This window comes from Erpetoichthys calabaricus, chromosome 12, assembly GCF_900747795.2.
Source record: "Erpetoichthys calabaricus chromosome 12, fErpCal1.3, whole genome shotgun sequence".
In the NCBI taxonomy this organism is placed as follows: domain Eukaryota; kingdom Metazoa; phylum Chordata; class Cladistia; order Polypteriformes; family Polypteridae; genus Erpetoichthys; species Erpetoichthys calabaricus.
This window is the reverse complement of record NC_041405.2, coordinates 71,278,214-71,299,627: the sequence shown is the minus strand read 5'-3', so window position 1 is coordinate 71,299,627 and position 21,414 is coordinate 71,278,214. Positions and strand designations below refer to the sequence as shown.

The 21,414-nt window shown below is 38.9% G+C and overlaps 1 protein-coding gene across 1 annotated transcript in view; it reads left to right on the top strand.

The window, feature by feature from the left end:
• The window catches only part of il1rapl2 (interleukin 1 receptor accessory protein-like 2), a 1,145,651-nt gene that overhangs the window by 1,070,158 nt on the left and 54,079 nt on the right, over positions 1 to 21,414 (top strand). Inside the window, exon 7 of the mRNA XM_051935188.1 lies at positions 17,871 to 18,000. Coding sequence (XP_051791148.1) covers positions 17,871 to 18,000 — 130 coding nt within the window. The remainder of the gene's footprint in view (positions 1 to 17,870; positions 18,001 to 21,414) is intronic.

Here is a 21,414-nt window from a genome sequence, read left to right as displayed (position 1 = left end):
ATATGGGAGGAAAACTGTAGTACAACACATGGGGACAATCTGCAAAATCCACCAAGACAGTAAGAAATTAGAACCCTGAACGCTGAATGCATGAGTCAAAAGTACTACCAACTTCATCACTTCACCTCCCAATTTATCAGTAAGCATATATTATAGTATGATGTTTTTGTGCATCAAATGGCATTCACTATGGTACAAAAGCAACTATTTATTATACTGTAGACAAATATAAGCTAGTGCTGCTCATGGAAGCGTGTGATTAATATTTTCATAAAACGGATTTATAGAAATCCATGCTCCTTCAGTATTTTCTATTCACTTAGCATGACATTAGATGTAAACAATGGTTTGCATATTTTGCAGGTTCATTTTTGCATGCAGTCTTTATAGTGGTGTATGTTAATATTGCCCAGTTCAATGTAATGATGTAAGGCACTGTTTGGCCTAGTCATTGTGCACACGGAGTCCTCACATTCTCCCTGTGTTTAAATGGGTTTGTCTCTGGATACTCCAGCTTTCCTCCCAAATCTCAACGAAGTACACATTAAGCTTGTTGAAGACTATAAAATGGCTTCATAGTAATGTGGGTGTACAACTGAGTTTGATGGATCTGTCTCTAGTACAGGTATGGTGCACCATGCTATTGGGATACACTCTGGGCCCTAATAAGTCTGACTTGGACTTGTTTTAGGAATAGTGAATAGTCCATGAATATACAATACAGTACTTGGGTTTTGGGAGTGAAGCGTTTAAATGTCCAATAAAACAGTAGGCACTAAAGAAGAGAGTAACACTGGACTGGTCAGAGTGTCAGTCCATCAAAGATCACTCACACCCGTGGCCATATTGAGTTATATAAAAAAAAAAAAATTCTGAAAATTCATTATCAGATTTATCCTGTTTATTTCTAATAGTTGCCAATGTAAATTATTGACTATACTGTTAATTGGTGAATTCATCATATCGGACAAAAATTAGGAAGCCATAAGGTTCTTTTCATTCAGGAATAATTCTTAATTCATGCAACATTTTAAAACTCAGTATTTGCTGTCTTATTCAATTTGCTAGACCTTTATATACATTGAATGGGCCCTGGAACCTATTTCAACATGGAAGAAATAGTCACTAAGTTGAGCTAATAACATTTCAGCTTTTGTGAAAGTTTTACTTGGTCACCATTTGTCCTCAGCTACTGTAATAATTTTAAGAACGAATGGGGAGTTATGGCTCTGTAGGTATGTAAATGATTTTCAGATTCCCTGAAAGACTGCTTTGAAATTCTAAGCAGATTTTTACATACTCTTTCAATGACAAATTAAAATGTACTTTAAAATTGCCTTTTTTATAAGTTTTTAAAGACCCTGATTTATTATTAATAACTTGAGGATGCTGGGAAACTGTCCATCACTTTACAGTAGAGGTTTTCCAGAATTGATGAGATTAAGTTCTCTTCAATCCTGCTTGTCTAAGTAATTGTACTGAACTGTATCCAGAACATAGATGAGTTTTACAGTATATGTGAGAATTTTTTTTATTTAAAAAATGCATCAGAATTAGGTAAATGTATTTATAAATGAAGCATACAGATTTCAGGAATAAAAGTGTGAGGCCCACTTAATTCTATGGACGGTCACAGAGCAAGAGCCTATTCCAGCAGCCTCAGGAGCAAGGCAGGAATTAACCTTAGATGGGGCACCAGTCCATAACAGGGCCTACATACTGCAACAAAAGGCACTACACGAGCACTCAACCCGACACAGACAGATGCAGGAGGCACACTGATAAAACAAATAAATGACTTCCCCGTTCCCACAGGCACAGCACAGTCTAAGCTCTAAGCACACACACAATCCTAGTACTTTTCTTCTTCACTCTCTATCTTCAACATTCCTCTCTGGCAAGCTTAGTCCCTCTCCTCCTGACTCTGGCTCCTGGAGTGGTGGCTGCTGGCACCTTTTATAGCCCACCCGGAAGTGCTCCAGGTGTTTGATGACCTATTTCCTGCTGCACTTCCAGGTGTGGCACACTGCCCACATGTGCTCAGGAACAACAGTAGCACCCCCGGATCCCAACAGGTTTGTAGGGAACTCCATCTCCCATAGAGCCCTGTGGGAATCTGAGGCACCACTGCCACCCAGGGGGGCTGCCATCCAGCATCCTGGGGGAGGTACTGTTCTGACCAGGCTTGCTCCCCCAGTCCATACAGCGAAGAGGTGTCCCGGCCGGACAAGGACTCCAGCTTTCTGTGACAAAACACATATAGCCACTGAAAGCAAATTTAGAAAACACCATTCAAACTATCTTGCACATTTTGGGGGAAGAAAACTGGACAGTAATCTTTACAGACATGGTGAAGAAATACAAACCCCACACAGGCAATAACCAGGCAAAAGATCTGGACCCAGTTACTGCGTTAACCTACATGCCATTCATAGGTAGACCTATGCATGTGAAATTTCTAAGATAGATAGACAGATAGATAAGCCTTTATTTCACTCATACTATTTACACTATTTCCTGATTCATAATCTGGATCTACTAAACTATAGCAGTCAAAGTCAAATTTATTCTCCTACTAACACTTCTCATAAAATAAGTCTTTATTGATAACAAGTTAACGTTTGATTGTAAAAGGGGGGCAACAAGGCTTTTCTTTCTTACAAAATTTTACTAAATTATAATGATGCTTTTTATAAGTCATTTATTGAATCCATTGTTACAATTGCATTTATATGTTGGCTTGGCAACCTCCACATTAAAAACATTGTCAAATTTTGCTGTATCACAAACAGGTTAGAACGAAGGCCAACTCCTTTCTGTCAGCAGTAGCCATCCTCTTTTTCCTAGATTGCCTCTTTTTCCTAAATTTCTTAGAAGCCATCAAGTTGCAAATTGGTGTTCCCAAGGGTAAAAACCAACAGATTTAAGAATTCCTTTATTCCTTCAACTGTAAGCATTTTGAACACCATTACTTGTAGAGATGCTGCAGAATTCTGAATTTTTATTTTGTGTACTGTTTAAGGTAATTATTCTTCTTTGTACTGTGGCAGGCGGCCAAGGCCCATGTCCGGCCGGGACGTCCCTGCAGCATATGCTCCAGGGGAGCAAGGATGGGAGACCCAATACATCCCCCTGGGTGCTAGATGGCAGCCTCCCTGGGTGGCAGCGGTGCCTCAGACTCCCGCAGGGCTTCATGGGGGTTGGGGTTTGGTGCAGCCCTGTTGGGTTCCGCAAGCGCCGCCAGGGGGTACTGCAGCAGGAGCTGCTGAGTCCTTCTGGGCAGTTGTTTTGCCACACCCGGAAGTGCAGCCAGGTGTCGCCAATCAAGCACCTGGAGCACTTCCGGGTGCCTGATAAAAGGAGTCAGTGACCACTACTCAGAGGCCAGAGTCGGAAGGAGGAGGATGAGGTTGCCTGAGAGGAGTGGTGGAGGAAGAAGAAGAGTGTGCTTTTTTTTGGGTGCTTTATTTACACTTGGGACTGTGTTGTGCCTGTGGGGATTACGGGGAAGACGTGCCCCACAGGTGAAGAAAAATAAAAGTTTATTTATTTTAACGTGCCTCTGGTGTGAATCTGTGTTGGGTCAGATGCCCATATAGCGCCTTTTGTTATAGTACTTATGATAACATTAGTTTTCAGTTTTGTGCCTTTGCTTATTTTTATCATATTTGAAAAAAAAGTTTTCCCCTAAATCTGTCAGAAGCATTCATCCACATTTTTCCCCATTTACCCTTAACTTCACAACAGATATCACTTTGGGTCATCTTCTGTGATACACAATGGCAGAAAGCACCACTGGCTACCATACTCAACATCATCAGCTACACCTTCACTATGCTCTATCCATTGCTTCCCCTAGACCAGTTCACGGGTATCAAGACAGATATTGTCAGTCCTTGGTTATTTATTCCAGCCAAGGAAGGGATACAATACAGTAATGCAATACTGTCAATGTCAAATTTTGACAATTCAGTATCTCTTGAATACAACATACTGTACGTACTAATAATAATCTACAATTTACACAAAGCAGCCAAGGTAAGAGTAAGGCTAATGTTGATATAATTAGAAAACAAAGATATGTTATCTAAATATTTATCAGAAGAAAAGGCATCAAGAAGACAAATGGTAATATTAGACCTCAGAAATGTTTTATTTCTTCACATTTCAAGCCTTAACATGGACTGAGATAATTTATGTTAGGTAGAATGCCTAGTGGGGGCTGGACAGTCTCATGGCCTTGGAACCCCTGCAGATTTTGTTTTTTTTCTCCAGCCCTCTGGATTTTTGTTTTTTTTTTTGTTTTTTTCTAGACTCCCTGGCCATTGGACCTTACTTTATTCTTTGTTAATTTGTATTACCTCATTTTTATATATTTTTTTCTTTCTTCATCCTGTAAAGCACTTTGAGCTACATCATTTTTGTATGGAAGCGTGCTATACAAATGCATGTTGTTGTTGTTCTCAGACAGCAAATGAGCTGTCTATATCCACCAAACTGAAAGATACATACCACATGTATCAGTAAGTCTTCTCTGATTCTCTGGCAAGTGAATGTAATTCAGCTTCTGCATTTGACTGTTAACATTTGCATTTGATTCTGCATTTTGGCAATATTTCTATGGGACTTAATTCTTTGAACAGCAGGATGTAATTTTAAAAGCCAGGGGTGCCCAAGAAATGATATGTGTAAATAATGTACAGTATTTTGACTTGTTAAAAACATTTCTGGGTTGGCTCATGTAAATTTTTCATGCATGGACACTCCTCCGTCAGTCCTGTTGTACTTTCATTTCATTATGTTTTTTGATATTCTGTATTTTGACATCCTAATTTAGAATTCCTACAGTGAATAGCATAGTGCCGAAGAGAGCGAGAGAGAGATTCTGTATAACAATAATTGAATCTATGTTTTTCCAGACCTTTCTTCAGCAACAGTTAAAAAGCACTGTGCAATGATATTAAGCAGCAACTGCACATGTCAGATATTTCTTATGGTCTGGTCCATCCAGCTAAATTGAAAGTGTTGGTTCGAGATTTCATATGCACAGCTTCTCCTATCTTGCTCCAATCAATGTTTAAAAGTTTTACCACACGATAGCCATAAATCAAGCAACACAATTCTGAGTTGTCATCCATCATGCTCTGCTGTCAAAGGATGAACTAAACTGTCATTCACAACCAACACAAAAGTGACAACTGACCTATAGTGAGTGTAGATTTTATTTGTCAGGTTATCCAACCATATAACATGATCTCTGGCAAAGGTTGTACTGAATTTATTGACACATAGAAGCATGCATTGCCGCTAGAACTGACTTAATAATTTGCCAGGGTAAATGGGCTAGGCTGAGATTCGTTCAGTAGTAAAGACACTTTTAGAATAGGGGGATTGTCTTGATTAAATATCAGTCCTAGACAACCCTCTTACTTGTGAGTTTTGTGTCTCCATGAAAAATATTGTGCAACTGCTCAAGATACATAACAGATTGACACATTCATTAGAAAATATGCCAAAGAACATCAAATTGGAGTGCATAAGCACATAACCTTAAGGCACATCATAACTGGAACTACTTGAAACAAAGGAAAATGTTAACCTCTGCTACACTTAGTTACACAAGGAATGCAAAAATATGCAGTAATTCCCAAAAAAAGGAAAAGTGATTGCTCTACATATTTCCTTCATTGCTTGGCATGGCATGAGAGGAAATTAACTTTAATTGCAGCAGACTTGCCAAAAGCATTGTGGTAGCTGAAGCTCACAAAAGTGGTTCAACAGCTCTGAACAGAACTCACACCAGAAAATTCTCCCTAGTCAAAGAAACACACTAAAGTTCTTAAGACGTTGTCATAGCTGCTGAATGTCAAGGATTCAATAATCTTGAAAATCTTCTACATTCAGATTCCATAGCATAAAATGAAACAACTCAAACAGCAGTGCTATTCAAAACACTTGGCACCACAGTTAGGCCCCACCCTCATGTCTTGTCATACTCGACACTCTTGTTACCCTCTGTAACATTGCTGGTCTTCATTCTTAGCACAGCTCATAACAATATAACTATATAATAAAACAGTAAGGTCTGTGTGTGTGTGTGTGTGTGTGCGTGTGTGTGTGCGTGTGTGTGCGTGTGTGTGTGTGTGTGTCCAGTCCCTCAGAGCATTATGATAAGTCATTTTGGCTTTGGTGACACGATTGAAAGAATTGTGAATGTGAGACACATGAGGAGGAGAGAAGGCATAGGAGCCACGCTGAGAGAGTCGCCTTTAAAGACAGGTAGTATAAAACTGGACAGAATGTGAGAAAAGCAGTCTTTAGAGAGTGAGCACCAGTCAAATGAGGTTCAGACACACGAAGAATTAGAGGAAATGCACTAAAGGTAAATGTAGGGTAGGAGATAACAAATATTTTTAAATTATTTTATTACCTGTCTTCAACAGGAAGCATGACTAGTTTTATATAAATCTGAAAAGGACAGCATCTTTGTAAATGTTATTCCTCACATTTCCAGGACCTGATGACTATAGCAGGCTTTTCTTTCAAAGAAAAAAATATTAGTAGTAGTAGTAGTAGTATTAGTATTATTTACCTTTAAGCCACAATGGAGAAACAGTGGTTAGTGCTGATGTCTCATAGCTCCAGCAGACTAGTTAATAAGAACATTAGAAATTTGACAAGAAAAGACCATTCAGTCCATGAACTCATTTGTTTAACTTCTAATTAAGCTGCCCCAGTAGCTCATCCATATTATTCTTAAAGGTTGTCAATGTTTCTGCTTAAACTGCATATCTCAGTAGTTTCTTCTGGATTCCATAAAGAAGTGGTTCCTAATTTCAGTCCTAAATACACTTCTTAATTTCCACTGGTGTCCCCAATTGGATAATTTACCCTTAAGTTGGAAGAATTCTGCTGGGTCTACTTTATCAGTGTCTTTGAGGATTTTGAAGACCTGCATTAAGTCGCCACATAGTCTCCTCTGCTTGAGATTAAGCAGGTTTAATTCTCTGAGTCTGTCAAAGTACAGCATGTCCTAAAGTCCTGGGTTCATTTTTTGGCCTAGCCACTGTCTGTGTAGAATTTACACTGTCTCCCCATGTCCAAGTAGGCTTTTCACCAGGTTCTCCAGTTTTCTCACAGAACAGAAGGATGTAATTAAGAATGAAAGAAAGCCAATCAATGCCAGGAATGCATCAAATAGGAGACATTACACCAGTGGGGCTGAGTGGCATCTTGATCTTCAACCACTGCTGGAGAAGACCACCAGGTGGATCTAAATTTGAAAAAGCCAACAATTAAGTGTTACATTTGCTCCTACAATTGCAGAGTATTTGTATGGAAATAATAGATATTCATAACTCATGTTCTCAATTGCCAGCCTTGCTCTGTGCAGCAAATACCAGGCAAAATAGTCATTAGAACTGCTACACTCTTTAAAATAAAGATTCTTTAATGGCACTATGGTTATTTAATGGGTTGTGTGATTCCTCGTAAAACTATTACTTGACAAAGAACTATTTCGTTAAGGGAAGGGTTCTTTGAATATGAAATTGGTCCTTTAGGCTTTGAAAACCTTTCTAATATATGGAAAAAACCTGAATTAAAATATGGTAGGCTACCCACCAGAACACAACAGAATAAGAAAACTTGGACTTAGCCTGTTTTACAGGATATATGCAGTAAGAGTCCTTTTAAAAATCATGAGCCATTGGTATTTTACAAATTTGTTAGGATCTGTTCATGGTTATTTATGGAGACTGTTATGAATCTAAATAAATAAAGGTTCTTTTCTGGAACCTACATGTGGACGAGTCTTTTGAGAAACAAAAATGGCTCCCCTATGGTATTGGTCTGAAGAACCATTCTGGTACCTCAGTGTACTGGACAGCTGCAGAGTGTTGTGTTTGCGTCAAGGTGTGAACTTCCATCATGTTCCTAATAGTTTAATTTGGACATCATTGCTTGATTGCTGATGTAATTAGTTGTTTTGTTCACCTGTAAGGATGTGCTGGCACTTCATTGCATAGCATTCTCAAACTAACGTCAATTAAGGGTTGTGTCTTGTTTTCATAGCATTGTTGTTAAGATAATAATGAACAATATAATGAAGCTTCACTAGCCCCAGTATGCATTGTTCCTTTGAATTCCCTTACTCCTCATCCATCATCATGTCCTCTGAAAATATTTTAAAAATCTACTAAAATAGTTTGATACATTAAGCCTTTTAGGATTGGATTCAGCTTCATCCAGGAAGATAGTAATCTAACTAAATAGACACACAAAAGATCCATGCATGGAAATTATTGCTGGTCCTAAATAAAACATATTACGAGAGCTCAACAAAATTTTAGTTATTAAACATGCAAAAATAGACAGACATCTTGAATTTCAATAAAAAAAAATTACTTCAATTTATTTTGTTAAAAGCTTTGATTTGGAACCCACTGTGAAAGCTCATGCTGACCATCTCTTCATCTCTGATTATCAGTATGCTATGTAAAGAGCTCCCAGAATCCTCCTGATATTGTTTTACCTTAACCATGGAGAAAGCCTATAGCTGATGTGATCTTCTTATGTGGTGCTGCAATATTCAATTTGAACTTGTATGCAGAGATTGAAAGTTCACTTCAATTTATTCCTATTAAGCACACTTCCAATTATAATAAATACAAAAATATGAAAAATGACAGGAAGTACCATAAAACAAAATGGTGAAATATAAATCGAAAAACACCATGAAATATATACACAAATACAGATATGATAAATAGGGCTTTTAAGTCAAAATGTCAACCATTTTAGGTCAACCACATTCTGAAAAGACTATTCCAACGCCAAATAAAAAGATCTTTGCTATACTAAACATGATTCATAAAGTGTTATATGTGGGGTGTATAGAGAGCACTATCAGTGTCCGTTATAGCATACACATTGCATACATGTAAAGCTTAATGGCGAAGTGCTTGTGATGCCATCACACTGCCAGTCCTTCATTGCACCCCTACCACCTGGTTTAGAAAGACCTCATGGTTTTCTATATTTTCATTGGTGCAGGTCTTTGAATTCAAGTGCTTTTGTTTGCCTTATAACCAAATATAGCTAATTATTTTATCTTAATTACTTGATATGTTTTAAGACAGAGATTGCCACATAGCATTAGTGTTGTGCTTTAGTGAACTGAACAATTGAGAAAGTTATCAGAACAATTACAATAAAAACAGGCCATTCAGTTCAACAACGCTTGGTAATATTTAGCCAAATGTCATGAAGTTGAATTTTAAGTACTGTTGTGTACCACACTACTAGGTAACTGGTTTAATGTATTTATGATTCTCACGATAAAGAAAGCCATCCCGATATTTATGTGAAATTTACCTATAACCAAATTCCATCTGTGTTGTTGTGTTCTTGAAGAACTCATTTCAAATTTACAGTTGGGATCCACCAAGCTGATTCCCTTCACCACTTCTGAGCACTTCTTTCATGATACTTCTTGATCTCTGTTTGTTTAAGCTGAAATGGCTTAGCTCTTTCAATCATCCCTCATAGATCATACCACTCAGACCTGGAATTAGCCTTGCTGCTCTTATCTGTACAGTTGCATTTGTAGCTCTGTGCTTTTTTGCAATATATGTAGATCAAAACTGCACAGGCTACTCCAGATGAGGCCATACTAGCATCTTACATAGTTTAATTATAACCTGCATTAACTTTTACTCTACACATAATGCAACTGAACCCAGCATCATATTTGACTTAATTATTTTTGTATGCTGTCTGTGGAGAGTGATGAGACCACTGTAACTCCTAGGTTCTTATCACAAGGTATTTTTTCATGTTTCTGAACCACTCACTATGTATTCAAATCTAACATATTTACTTTCAGTTTGTAATACTACACATCAAAGGTGTGATTTGTTAGTAGATTAACTCATAAGCAGTGATATGCTCTGTTTTATTTTTTTATTGGTAATACTTTAGATTAGGTACATATTAGGTCATAATAGCACTTACAAAGTAGTAACAAAGTGGTTATCTCTGTGCAATGCGACTTCATTTTGGAATGGTCTGAGGTGGCTTACGTGGGTGATAATATATCTCTTTGTATTGTATAGTGTAACACTTGTAAATCCATAAGTAATGATTACCTACTTAGACTTAGACTTAGGTCGTCCTGTGTCTTTGGGCAAATTGGGCAACAAGCTGGCGCCATCTTTTTCGATTAGCTGCTATTCCTTCAGCATCTTGCCAGGCAATGTTGATTTGTTTCAGGTCATTGTGGAATGTTCTGTGCCATGTGAGGTTTGGCCTTCCTTGTTTCAGCTTCCCTACAGGTGGAATCCATTTCATGGCCGTCTTTGAATGGCAGTATGCAGGATATGGCCAGCCAGCCTCATTAGTTGCTCTGCAACAATTTCAGACAGTGGATGTGCCTTTGTGCTCCTTCAGACCTCTTCATTAGTAATGTGGTCATGCCAGCTTATCTTCAAGATCTGCCTCAGGCATCTTTAGTGGAACACATTCAGCTTCTTGCTGAATCTTCCTGATTCTACAGTTAACATCAGCTTCAATGTCCCCATCATTGCTCACTGTGTTGCTTAGTTAGGTGAAGTGGTCCATTGTTTCAATTTCTATCTGCTTGACCTGGATGGCCATTGTGGTTTGATTGAGGCTATTGTCCACCTTCATTGTTTTTGTCTTCTCTGTCCTGATTCTCAGTCCAGTTTTCTCAGCATTCAGTTCTAGATCCGATGTTAGCCTCTGTAAGTCTTCATCATTCTTTGCCAGTAGGATAATATCATTGGCAAAGTCCAGGTCTTTCAGCGTAGTTTGGTCTTTCCATGGTATACCTCAACCGGGTCCCCTTGGTGTTCTCTTGAGAACAAAATCGACCACCAACAAGAGGAGAAGAGAGGACAGAACACACCCTTGTCACACACTAGTGATGATGTTGAAAAAGTCTGTTCTTCCTGTTTCTGTCTTAACCCAGCAGCGGGAGTTAACGTACAGGCTTCTGAAGATGTTGACGTAGCTCTGGGGAATGCCGTAAGACCGGGTAATGTTCCAGAGGGGCTCTCTGTGAATACTATCAAATGCCTTCTTGAAGTGGATAAAATTCAGGAATAGTGGTCTTTGATGTTCAACGCACTCTTTGGTGATATTTCTGACAATGAAGATATGTTCAATGCAGGAGTGGTTGCTATGGAAACCAGCTTGTTCTTCCAGTAGTACTGTGTTTGCACCACACACAGCCTACTCAGAAGCATGGTGCAGAAAACCTTGCCAGGAACAGACAGCAACTGATTCTGCACCTGCTGTTTTTGGTAAATTCACTATTCCCAAGTAGGCACCTGATCAAAGCTGTACAAGGATACTGGGCTCGGTTGATTTCAGTGTTTCTTGGAAGTGCTCCATCCAGTGCTGACCTTGCTCTTCTGTTGTAACCAGAATCTTTCCTCAATTGTCTTTTACAGGCACATTTGAGTCGCTCTTTCATTCTCTTAGTTCCTGCACAATGCAGTATAAGTTCTTGAAATATTTGAGCCTAGCTGCTTCTTCTGCCTGGGTGCCTTTCTTATCTAGCCAGGCTTTCTTATATCCATGGCAGATCCGTATCATATGTCAATCCAAGTCCTGATATTCTCTGAGACATCTTGCCTTCTCTTGAGCTTTTCCTACGCTGTCTCTGTTGCTCTTTGCCATTTTCCTTTCATCAATAAGCTTCCCAAATCCATCTTTGACCCACTTCTTCTCCCAATTGTTCTTTCTACATTTTATGTCACTGCCTCCATGAAGTTTTTCCACTGGTCTTCCAAATCAGTTCCTGCCTCCTGTGATGTTTGGAATCTGTTCCGTAGCATTATCTGATATTGCCCGGTCCTTCAGGCTGTCATTCGCCTAGGGTCTGACCTTCTCCAGTTTGGTGAGCTTCCTCAAATGTAGCTTTACTTTAACTCGTAGAAGGTGAGTCTGAGCTCACATCTGCACCACTGCATGCTCTGACAATGCTGGCTGGTGCAAATGTAGTCAGTCTCATTGTTTGTTTTGTTTACAACAACAACATTTATTTATATAGCACATTTTCATGCAAATGATGTAGCTCAAAGTGCTTATTGTTGTTGGTGGTGCCATCAGATCTCCAGGGGCCTCATGTATAAATGGTGCGTACGCACAGAAATGTTGTGTACGAACGTTTCCACGCTCAAATCACGATGTATAAAACCTAAACTTGGCGTAAAGCCACGCACATTTCCACGGTACCTCATACCCTGGCATACGCAATTTCTCCGCTCGGTTTTGCAGACTGGCGGCACCCAGCGTCAAAGCAGTTCCTATGTGGTCACCCTTTCTTTCTTAGACCCACATTCCTGACGCGGCTTTATAAATACAATGAAACTAACTGCATATTGTTTATTAGTGTAATGCATCTGATTGTAATTAACCTGCAGCAATATAATATTCCAGGGAATAGCCATAGTATTCCAAATACCATAACTGCTTTAGTGTTGTTACTCTCAATGCATCTTCTTCTTCTTTCAGCTGCTCCCGTTAAGGGTTGCCACAGCAGATCATCTTTTTCCATATTACTCTCACTGCACCACTCGGAGTATTTATATCACTGTATCTGAGTGGGGAATCACAGCAGCAGCTAATTGGAAAGAGAATTATCGGTATACAGCATGAAGCAGACGCTGCCTGAACAACGGCAAAATGTTTCAGAGACTTTCCTGTACGGACTTCGCGGTTTAGAAAAAGTTTCATCCCAAGAACTATAAACGCACTCAATCAGTCCATCAAGTGCTCCTTGTAGAACTGTTTGTACTTATAAGTACAATTACCTCACTGTAAACTTGCACTACAGTTATAATATTGCCCAACCTGCGCCACTTTATAAAGCACGTATTTACATATGATGACGATATCATTTTTAAGATGAAATGCAGCAAAATATGTTGATTATATTATACAGCTAAAACTTTAACTTCATTTAAATAATCAGTATTGTTAATAATTAAACATGTGAGGACACGGTGCTGCAGCGCTAGCTAGTTCAGGGATTGTTCCTGCATTGTGTTGTATTCTTGCTGGTGCTGACGCGACACTGGAAGGATAGACGGATAGAATAATTAAACATGTACTACGAAGATATTTCAATGTTCCTTAAAAGTTTTAAAGAATCGGCGTTCTAATCTTACAAATGGCTTCACGTCTATTACAGAGCTGATTGTGTGGCGATTGGGTATTTGGAGAAAGTAACAGTAAGGACAGGAATTGGAGGTTAGTATGTTTGAAAGAGACAGTACTTCTGTAATAAATTATTTCATCGAAGGTCACACATGGCGCAGCAAGCCTCTTGCGTGAGATATGAATAATCACTGCGCCACCGTGTTCCCATGTTTAATAACATGCTTTCATTCCTATCATCATGAAAAAGATATCACGTATACATCTCAGTATTTTAATTATTCAGAGAGCTGTAATATCACGAATGTAATGGATTATGTGTCCTGTCGGAGAAAGAGAAAGCCCGTTTAAGAAGCAGGTAGTGATTCACACACAGAGCACATAGAAAATCAAATACGGAACAAAGCATTTAACGTGCTACTTTAGTTACAATGGGATTTGAGAAACTAGTAAATTAAACGATTTTATGATGAAGTTTATGATGTTCTACTTTAATGGCAAAATAAACTATGTGATTAAAGTGGAAATTTCGAGATTAAAGTTGACATTTCGTGCTTTTTTCCCACTGTGTGCCTATTTTTTTTGTCTGTACCCTAATAAGCTTTCATATGACATTCAGACAGTGGGCTACGATTCGCCTTTTCAGGGCGACTTTGATATGTGACTTCTTTTTTATTTTGTGCATGGTGCAACTTTGTGAACTTGAGCTTTCGAGTTTCTCCGACACTATGTCACTCGATCAACTTCCTTTTGTTGATTATACCACTGTTTAAACCAACAAATAGTATGTTTTTCCTTTGCCTCCACTTGGTATTCGCTGAAATTCTTATATTTTCTCCTGTGCTTTTCCCATTGTCTTTTCACAGAAGGCTATTTATATTGATTTGAAAATTCAAAGAGGCATAATTCTGGGAGGAGTTGGGGCGGGACAGAAGGCGCGTGCACATGCGTTACTTTTCACGCTGAGCGGGATTTATGTAGCGGAAGAACGTGGAAGTTTGCGTACGTACAGATTCCTAAATCTGGATTTTTCTGTGCGTATGCACATTCCCACTTTTGTGCTTACGCCATGTTATAGTGTGAGTTCTACGCACGGCTTTATACATGAGGCCCCCCGGGCCTTTTTATGGATGTATTTGCGCTAGAAGTAAGTGTTGCTGAGGTAAGGCTGTTGATGCTGCAGAAAAGCCATAGGCATTCCCTATTGTCAATGGTCTTCGGCGCTGATCCAAATGGTCCATCAACACTCTCCATACCTTACCTGCTCTTGTCACTCTGTGCATTCAAGTCACCAATTAACAGTTTCACATCTTAGCTGGGAATATAGTTGAATGTGTTTTGCAGCTCCTCCTGGAATTCATCTTTTTCATCATCATTTGCCTCTTCAATTGGTGCATACACTTGGACAGTGATGGTTTTTCAATGCCTTGACCAGAAGCACGCTGTGATGATACGTTTGTTGACTGGCTTCCAACCAATAAGTGCCCTGGTGGCCTCTTTGTCTAACACCATGCCGACTCCTTGGGTGGGTTTCTCTTCATGACCTGAGTAGAGATTAATTAATGATTAATGAGACTAAAAGAAACTCTCATATTACAGTGATGCCTTGGTTTCCCTTGAGTCCGGGTCATCGATAGTCACGACCGGGATGACTAGACCAATGAGGACATATAAAGATAGGTGCATCAGGCACATTGTGCTTTTTTATTCAATCAAGTGTCAAATAAATAAAGTGTAGAGCAGAATATTCTTTAAATAAATAATTAATCCAATCAATATTCCAATAAAAACAAGTGCCCATTGGGAGTTGAAAACAGCTCTTAATATATACAGTCATATGAAAAAGTTTGGGAACCGCTCTTAATTCTTTGGATTTTTGTTTATCATTGGCTGAGGTTTCAAAGTACCAACTTCCTTTTAATATATGACATGCCTTATGGAAACAGTAGTATTTCAGCAGTGACATTAAGTTTATTGGATTAACAGAAAATATGCAATATGCATCATAACAAAATTAGACAGTTACATTAATTTGGGCATCCTCAATACTTAGATGAGCATCCTTTTGCAAATATAACAGCCTCTAGATGCCTCCTATAGCCTTTAATGAGTGTCTGGATTCTGGATGTAGATATTTTTCACCATTCTGTCATACAAAATCTTTCCAGTTCAGTTAAATTTGATGGCTGCCGAGCATAGACATCTTGTTTTAAATCATCCCAATGATATTCAAGTCAGGGGACTGTGACGGCCATTCCAGAACATTGTACTTCCCCCTCTGCATGAATGCCTTTGTAGATTTCGAACTGTGTTTTGGGTCATTGTCTTGCTGGAATATTCAACCCCTGCGTAACTTCAACTTTGTGACTGCTGCTTGAACATTATCCTGAAGAATTTGTTGATATTGGGTTGAATTCATCCGACCATCGACTTTAACAAGGGCCCCAGTCCCTGAACTAACCACACAGCCCCACAGTATGATGGAACCTCCACCAAATTTGACAGTAGGTAGTAGGTGTTTTTCTTGGAAAGCGGTGTTCTTCTTCCGCCTTGCAAAGCGCTTTTTGTTATGACCAAATAACTCAATTTTTGTCTCATCAGTCCAAAGCACTTTGTTCCAAAATGAATCTGGCTTGTGTAAATGAGCATTTGCATACAACAAGCGACTCTGTTTGTGGCGTGAGTGCAGAAAGAGCTTCTTTCTCATCACCCTGCCATACAGATGTTCTTTGTGCAAATTGCACTGAAGTAGAACAATGTACAGATATACTGTACCATCTGCAGCAAGATGTTCTTGTAGGTCTTTGGAGGTGATCAGTGGGTTGTCTGTAACTATTCTCACAATCCTGCGCATACGCCGCTCCTGTATTTTTCTTGGCCTGCCAGACCTGGGTTTAACAGCAACTGTGCCTGTGGCCTTCCATTTCCTGATTACATTCCTTACAGTTGAAACTGACAGTTTAAACCTCAGAGATAGCTTTTTGTAGCCTTCCCCTAAACCATGATACTGAACAATCTTTATTTTCAGATCTTTTGAGAGTTGCCTTGAGGATCCCATGCTGTCACTCTTCAGAGGAGAGTCAAAGGGAAGCACAACTTGCAATTGACCAACTTAAATACCTTTTCTCATGTTTGGACACACCTGTCTATGAAGTTCAAGGCTTAACGAGCTAATCCAACCAATTTGGTGTTGCAAGTAATCAGTATTGAGCAGTTACATGCATTCAAATCAGCAAAATTACAAGGGTACCCAATTTTTTGCACAGCCAGTTTTTCACATTTGATTTAATTTCACTCAACTAAATACTGCTTCACTAAAAATCTTTGTTCAGAAAACACCCCAGTACTCAGATGTTCCTAGGAAATGAATGACATAGCACTATTATCTTTTTTTTGAAAGTAGAGTAAATTATTATGCAGGCTGAGAGGGGTTCCCAAACTTTTTCATATGACTGTAGATAAAAAGATTCCACAAGGGTTAAAGCCAGAAAGTTAAAATCATGTGCTTCTCTTTCATTTGAGCCTCTGTTCCTCTCTTCATTTCTCCACCCTTGCTCCCCCATCAGGTATGCTCAGTGAGAGTCATGCATGGTCATCCTTTTAAACAGCTTGCTTATCAGCTACCTCAGTTGGTCACACGCTGGGAGGCCCTAGCCTGGCTCCGTCATCCCACCACCTTTCTTTGGCATCTGTCAGACAAGCAGTCCTGGCTCCTTGAACGCTGAGCAAGAGTGACCCACCGCAGGGGGCCAACTCCTCAGCAACATGCCTCCTGTCCTCTGCACCAGCTCATTATTCCAATCTCTGCTCCACAAACCTTCTGTCTTGATATTTTTTACCTTCTCAGTCCTCCCCAGGATCTTTAAACTTTGTGGATACAGGTGCCTAGATTGCGACCCTCAGAGCGTTAAGGAGGAAACTGGCAGAAACAATCTCATCTGCACATTAATATACAATCAGCCAGTTTCGCCATTAACACCCTGGGGCCGCATGGCATTGCCTCAGCATGCACCCACACCAACCAAGCCTGTGGTGCACTGTTTTTATTCACTAAACTCTGCACTTCCACAGACCCCTAACCTGCTTCACCACAATTCCCAAATACTTTTACCAGTCTATCACAAGTTTTTAATAAGCTACACTGAAAGAGACAGGCAACCACTTTACTGATGCTTATTAAGTGTTATTAAGACCAAAAGAAGCCTTTTTAATGCCTTGTTAAATAAAGGTATGAGATTAATTGATGTGTGATTTAAATTAATTGCTAACTAATTTAAAGAGTTACCTTTAAACAACTCTTTGAAACAGGTGCAGTCAACAAATATTTTTTACTGAATTTCAATTTTTTGTTTAAACTGAGATTCTTCGAGTGTAAAAAATGTTATGTGTCTCAGGTGCAGAAAAGTTACACATTCTTTTCTGCTACCAACAAACATATTTAGTGCACCTGACAAGCACTTTGTATTCCTACAAAAGTTATGGGTTGTAAATGTTTGAAGCTATAAGAAGGACTCAGGGGTGCTGGCCTCTCTTGTGAAACAGACTAACAACCGGTATGTTTCTCACGGGTTACCACTTTCAGCTGTCCTGTTTTACCTTCTATTTTTAACAAATGTTTACTTTAAAGAGGCCAATGAGTGAATTGGTGAAAGCAGCTTCATTTATTATTTTTTTTAATTGCACAGGGGCACCATTCAACCTTGACTGTAGGGCTTTTTTTGGATACAGTGGAGAATCCAAACCAATTATCTACTGGATGAAAGGAGAAAAGTTTGTTGAAGAGCTTGAAGGCCACATTCGAGAAAGCGAACTCAGGTATTGTACCATCATTGACTTTTGTTTCAACAGTAACAATTTGTGACCTATAGTTCTGTGCAGTTTTCCCTTCATGTAAGAGAAGCTGCATTAATTATGATCTCTTGTTGTCCAAGAGCATAATGGAGGGACATCCCACATTCTAACAATGTGTAATCATTCAAATGGTGAATCGTGTAATAGCTCATACTCCCTGAAGACTAAGGTATTCCACGTAGAGTGTAACCCTCATCAGTAATGAGATAACAGGCTATGTGTCATAGACCCAAGAACAAAGCAGAAAATGACAAAGATGAAAAGGTAATTTAAGACAGAAGAACTGTGTTAATTGTGCAAAACATCGGCAGGTATTTGTGAAACAATCAGTTGAAATAATATTGAGGAACAAGCTCTCATTTGCTCTTTTGACTGATAACAACAGTGCATTTGTGTGGGACTACAAAGTCTTGGTACTGCATAAAGCATAAAAGTGTCACTTCTTTAATAATAATTTCAGATCTTGTAGAACATTGCCAGGTCCTATTTTTGATATTTAAGTAAAACCCTAACTGTAGTTTAATCGAGTATTTTTAATAGACTGGCAGACCACCCAGAATTGCCTCCTATCTTGCACTTGATGCTATCAGGACTGGCTTTGTTTCCTATTACCATTAACTTGATTAAGCAGATTCATGTTCTGTAATGGACTGATGGATGTTACCATCAAACGACACAGCCACCTCTCTAATTTTTAACTTCATCCATCTTATCACAGAGTTTTTCACTTTGTAGCATGTCTATAATTTCAATCCTGCTGAAGTCATGCATAATTCTACAAAAACACACACAAGTACATACATATTATGAAAAACAGATTGTCAAGAATTGTGCCAGTCAGTGAGCATAAAAAGTTATAAAAACACTGGGAGAATTGCTATTACTGTTTTACATACTAACATAACCTTGCAATTTTTTTTTCAATTAATTCTTTAAATCCTATTGAAGCTTATATCTACCATTCAAAAAAGGTATTGCACTATTTCCCAAAAAATGGCATTATTTCCCAAAACTATTGTGTTATTTTGCAAGAATTATTGTGTTATTTCACAAAAGTATTCTGCTGTTTTGAAAAGACACTGCCTGCTGCTGCTAACATAGTGCATACACGTGCTGTGGTCGTCTACTGACTTCTGCTCTTGAAGGAGTGATTAAGCAGGCACGTATCTTGCAATCAAGTGACAAGAACTGAACAGATGTTATAAGTATACAACTAGTTTTAATAAGTTTGACATTTAGGAAAAGTAGTACAGATGTTTTTAGCACAGGCAGAGTGGTAGTGCAGAGCTGTCATCCCTGCCTCACACTGCCATGGGTCTGCATGATATTTGCATTTGTGGATGAGTGTGCTTAACTGCATGTGATTATCTGTTTTAACACAGAATGCTCGAAATGTGTCAGTAATACTTTTCACTTAACAGGATATCTTTAGTCCTTCATGTGTTGTGAAGTAAATAACATCTTTCCCTTTTTGCATTCCCAACCCAAGCCCCTGATGAGTATCAGTATGGGCAATAGGCACTGCTTCATTAGATCTCACAATTTCACAATATCTTTTTCTAAATAACTGGATTACAACTAAACTGATATTTTATTTATAGGTCTCTGTTGCTGTGCTGCACACATCACACTCTGCTGAATGGCTGTGTGACTGTGCACTGCATAAGACTGGCATACCATCCACTGTGTTTGTTTCTTGACTTACACCCAGTGCTGCAGGGATAATCACTGACTATCTGTGATCCTAAACTGGGCATATTAAATTTACCTCTCGGCACAAGCTGAATTAAATGTATACCTATAACATCTGCTCAGTTTTTGTCACTTGATTGCAAGCCACACACATGTTTAAACATTTTCATCACTATCAGTTACTAGTCTACCAGAGCACACACATGTAAAATATTATTACTGACTCCAGCAGGCAGTGTCTTTGTGACATAATGCAATAGTTTTGTGAAATAACACAATAGAATTGTGAAATAATGCAATACATTTGTAAAATATAGCTATTCTTTTGAGAAATAACACAATTGCATTTTTTACGTGGCTGGAATAGGCTTCTATAGCATCCCTCATTGAAGCAAATGGCAAAGATTTTTTGCTCCCAAACACATTTTGCTTTGAGTGAGTTCATCCAACCTTTATTAAGCTCCTTTTGTCTAGTTAAGGACTGTAGGGGGACAGAGCATATTACAGCAGGATCAGTATAAGGCTAGAGCTAAGCTGGGCAAGGACTCCTAACAACATCCACATGTATGGAACCAAATTAGAACTACTTACCATATATGTCTTTTGGGATGTGTGAAGAAGGCTGGTGTACTGAAAGAAAAAAACAACACACAGTATCGTTAACCGAGAGGAATGCACAAGTCCAGATGAAATGATGGGGGGCCATTCCGCTTCGCCAAATTTACTGAAAACATAAGAGCTTCATGGAGTCACAAAATAAAACAAAAAGCAGCTTCTCCCATAAGGTACAATGAGGATGAAGCTCCATCTAAAAATGGGACGCCTCCTTCCAGGAGTATAAAGCAATTATAGTCCTTGGTCCAGAAGGGGTGGAGTCAGTTGCTTTCATTGGGCGTCTTCTCAGAGCTGTGGGTGAAAAAAGACACATGACAGTCAGGGACAGCACCCTTTGTGTCCTGGGTTGGGGTAGTGCTTACCTGTAATGATCCCAGAAGATGACCCTCTGACACCCATGCATTATAACAGACATGACAAGAACATGCAAACCCAACATAGCAAGTGATTAGGCCAGGACTCTAGAACTATTATGTAACACTGTTAACGACACTGCCACAATGTCAACTTAGTGTGTTCACATTGTTAGAAAATATTACTTGTATTAGCTAGTAAATAAACCATTACAATTATTAGAGGCAAATCTGCCTATTGTGCAGGACACTGAAGTCAGCAAAACAAGAAATCTCAACCATTGTGACATTAGAATATCTGTCACATCAAGCCAACAAAGAAAGAAACAACGAGAGTCAAAGCTGGATTTTCAATTTCTTAAGTAGAGTTCCTGAGATTCCTATGTCAAAGCTTAGACATTCAGAACATTTTATTAAGAACACACAAGTACAGAGATTCTGTGAAAATCAACTATTTTCTTCCAACTACATCCTTTGAACTGCATTTATTAGGTGGCTGTAAAACTGAAAAGTAACCATATATGCCTACAGCAACGTCAGCTGGATGTTTCCTTGATTTGATGTACTGTTTATTCTTTTTTTTTTGTTGTTATTTTCACAAAACCTAACAATAATTTCTGTAAGCATAAATTGCAGCCTTGGAAGGAAAGGTAGCAGAATGCTGTTGACATTTTTCTTCCAATTTTTAGGTGACTCAGTTGGCTTCCATAGATCAGTT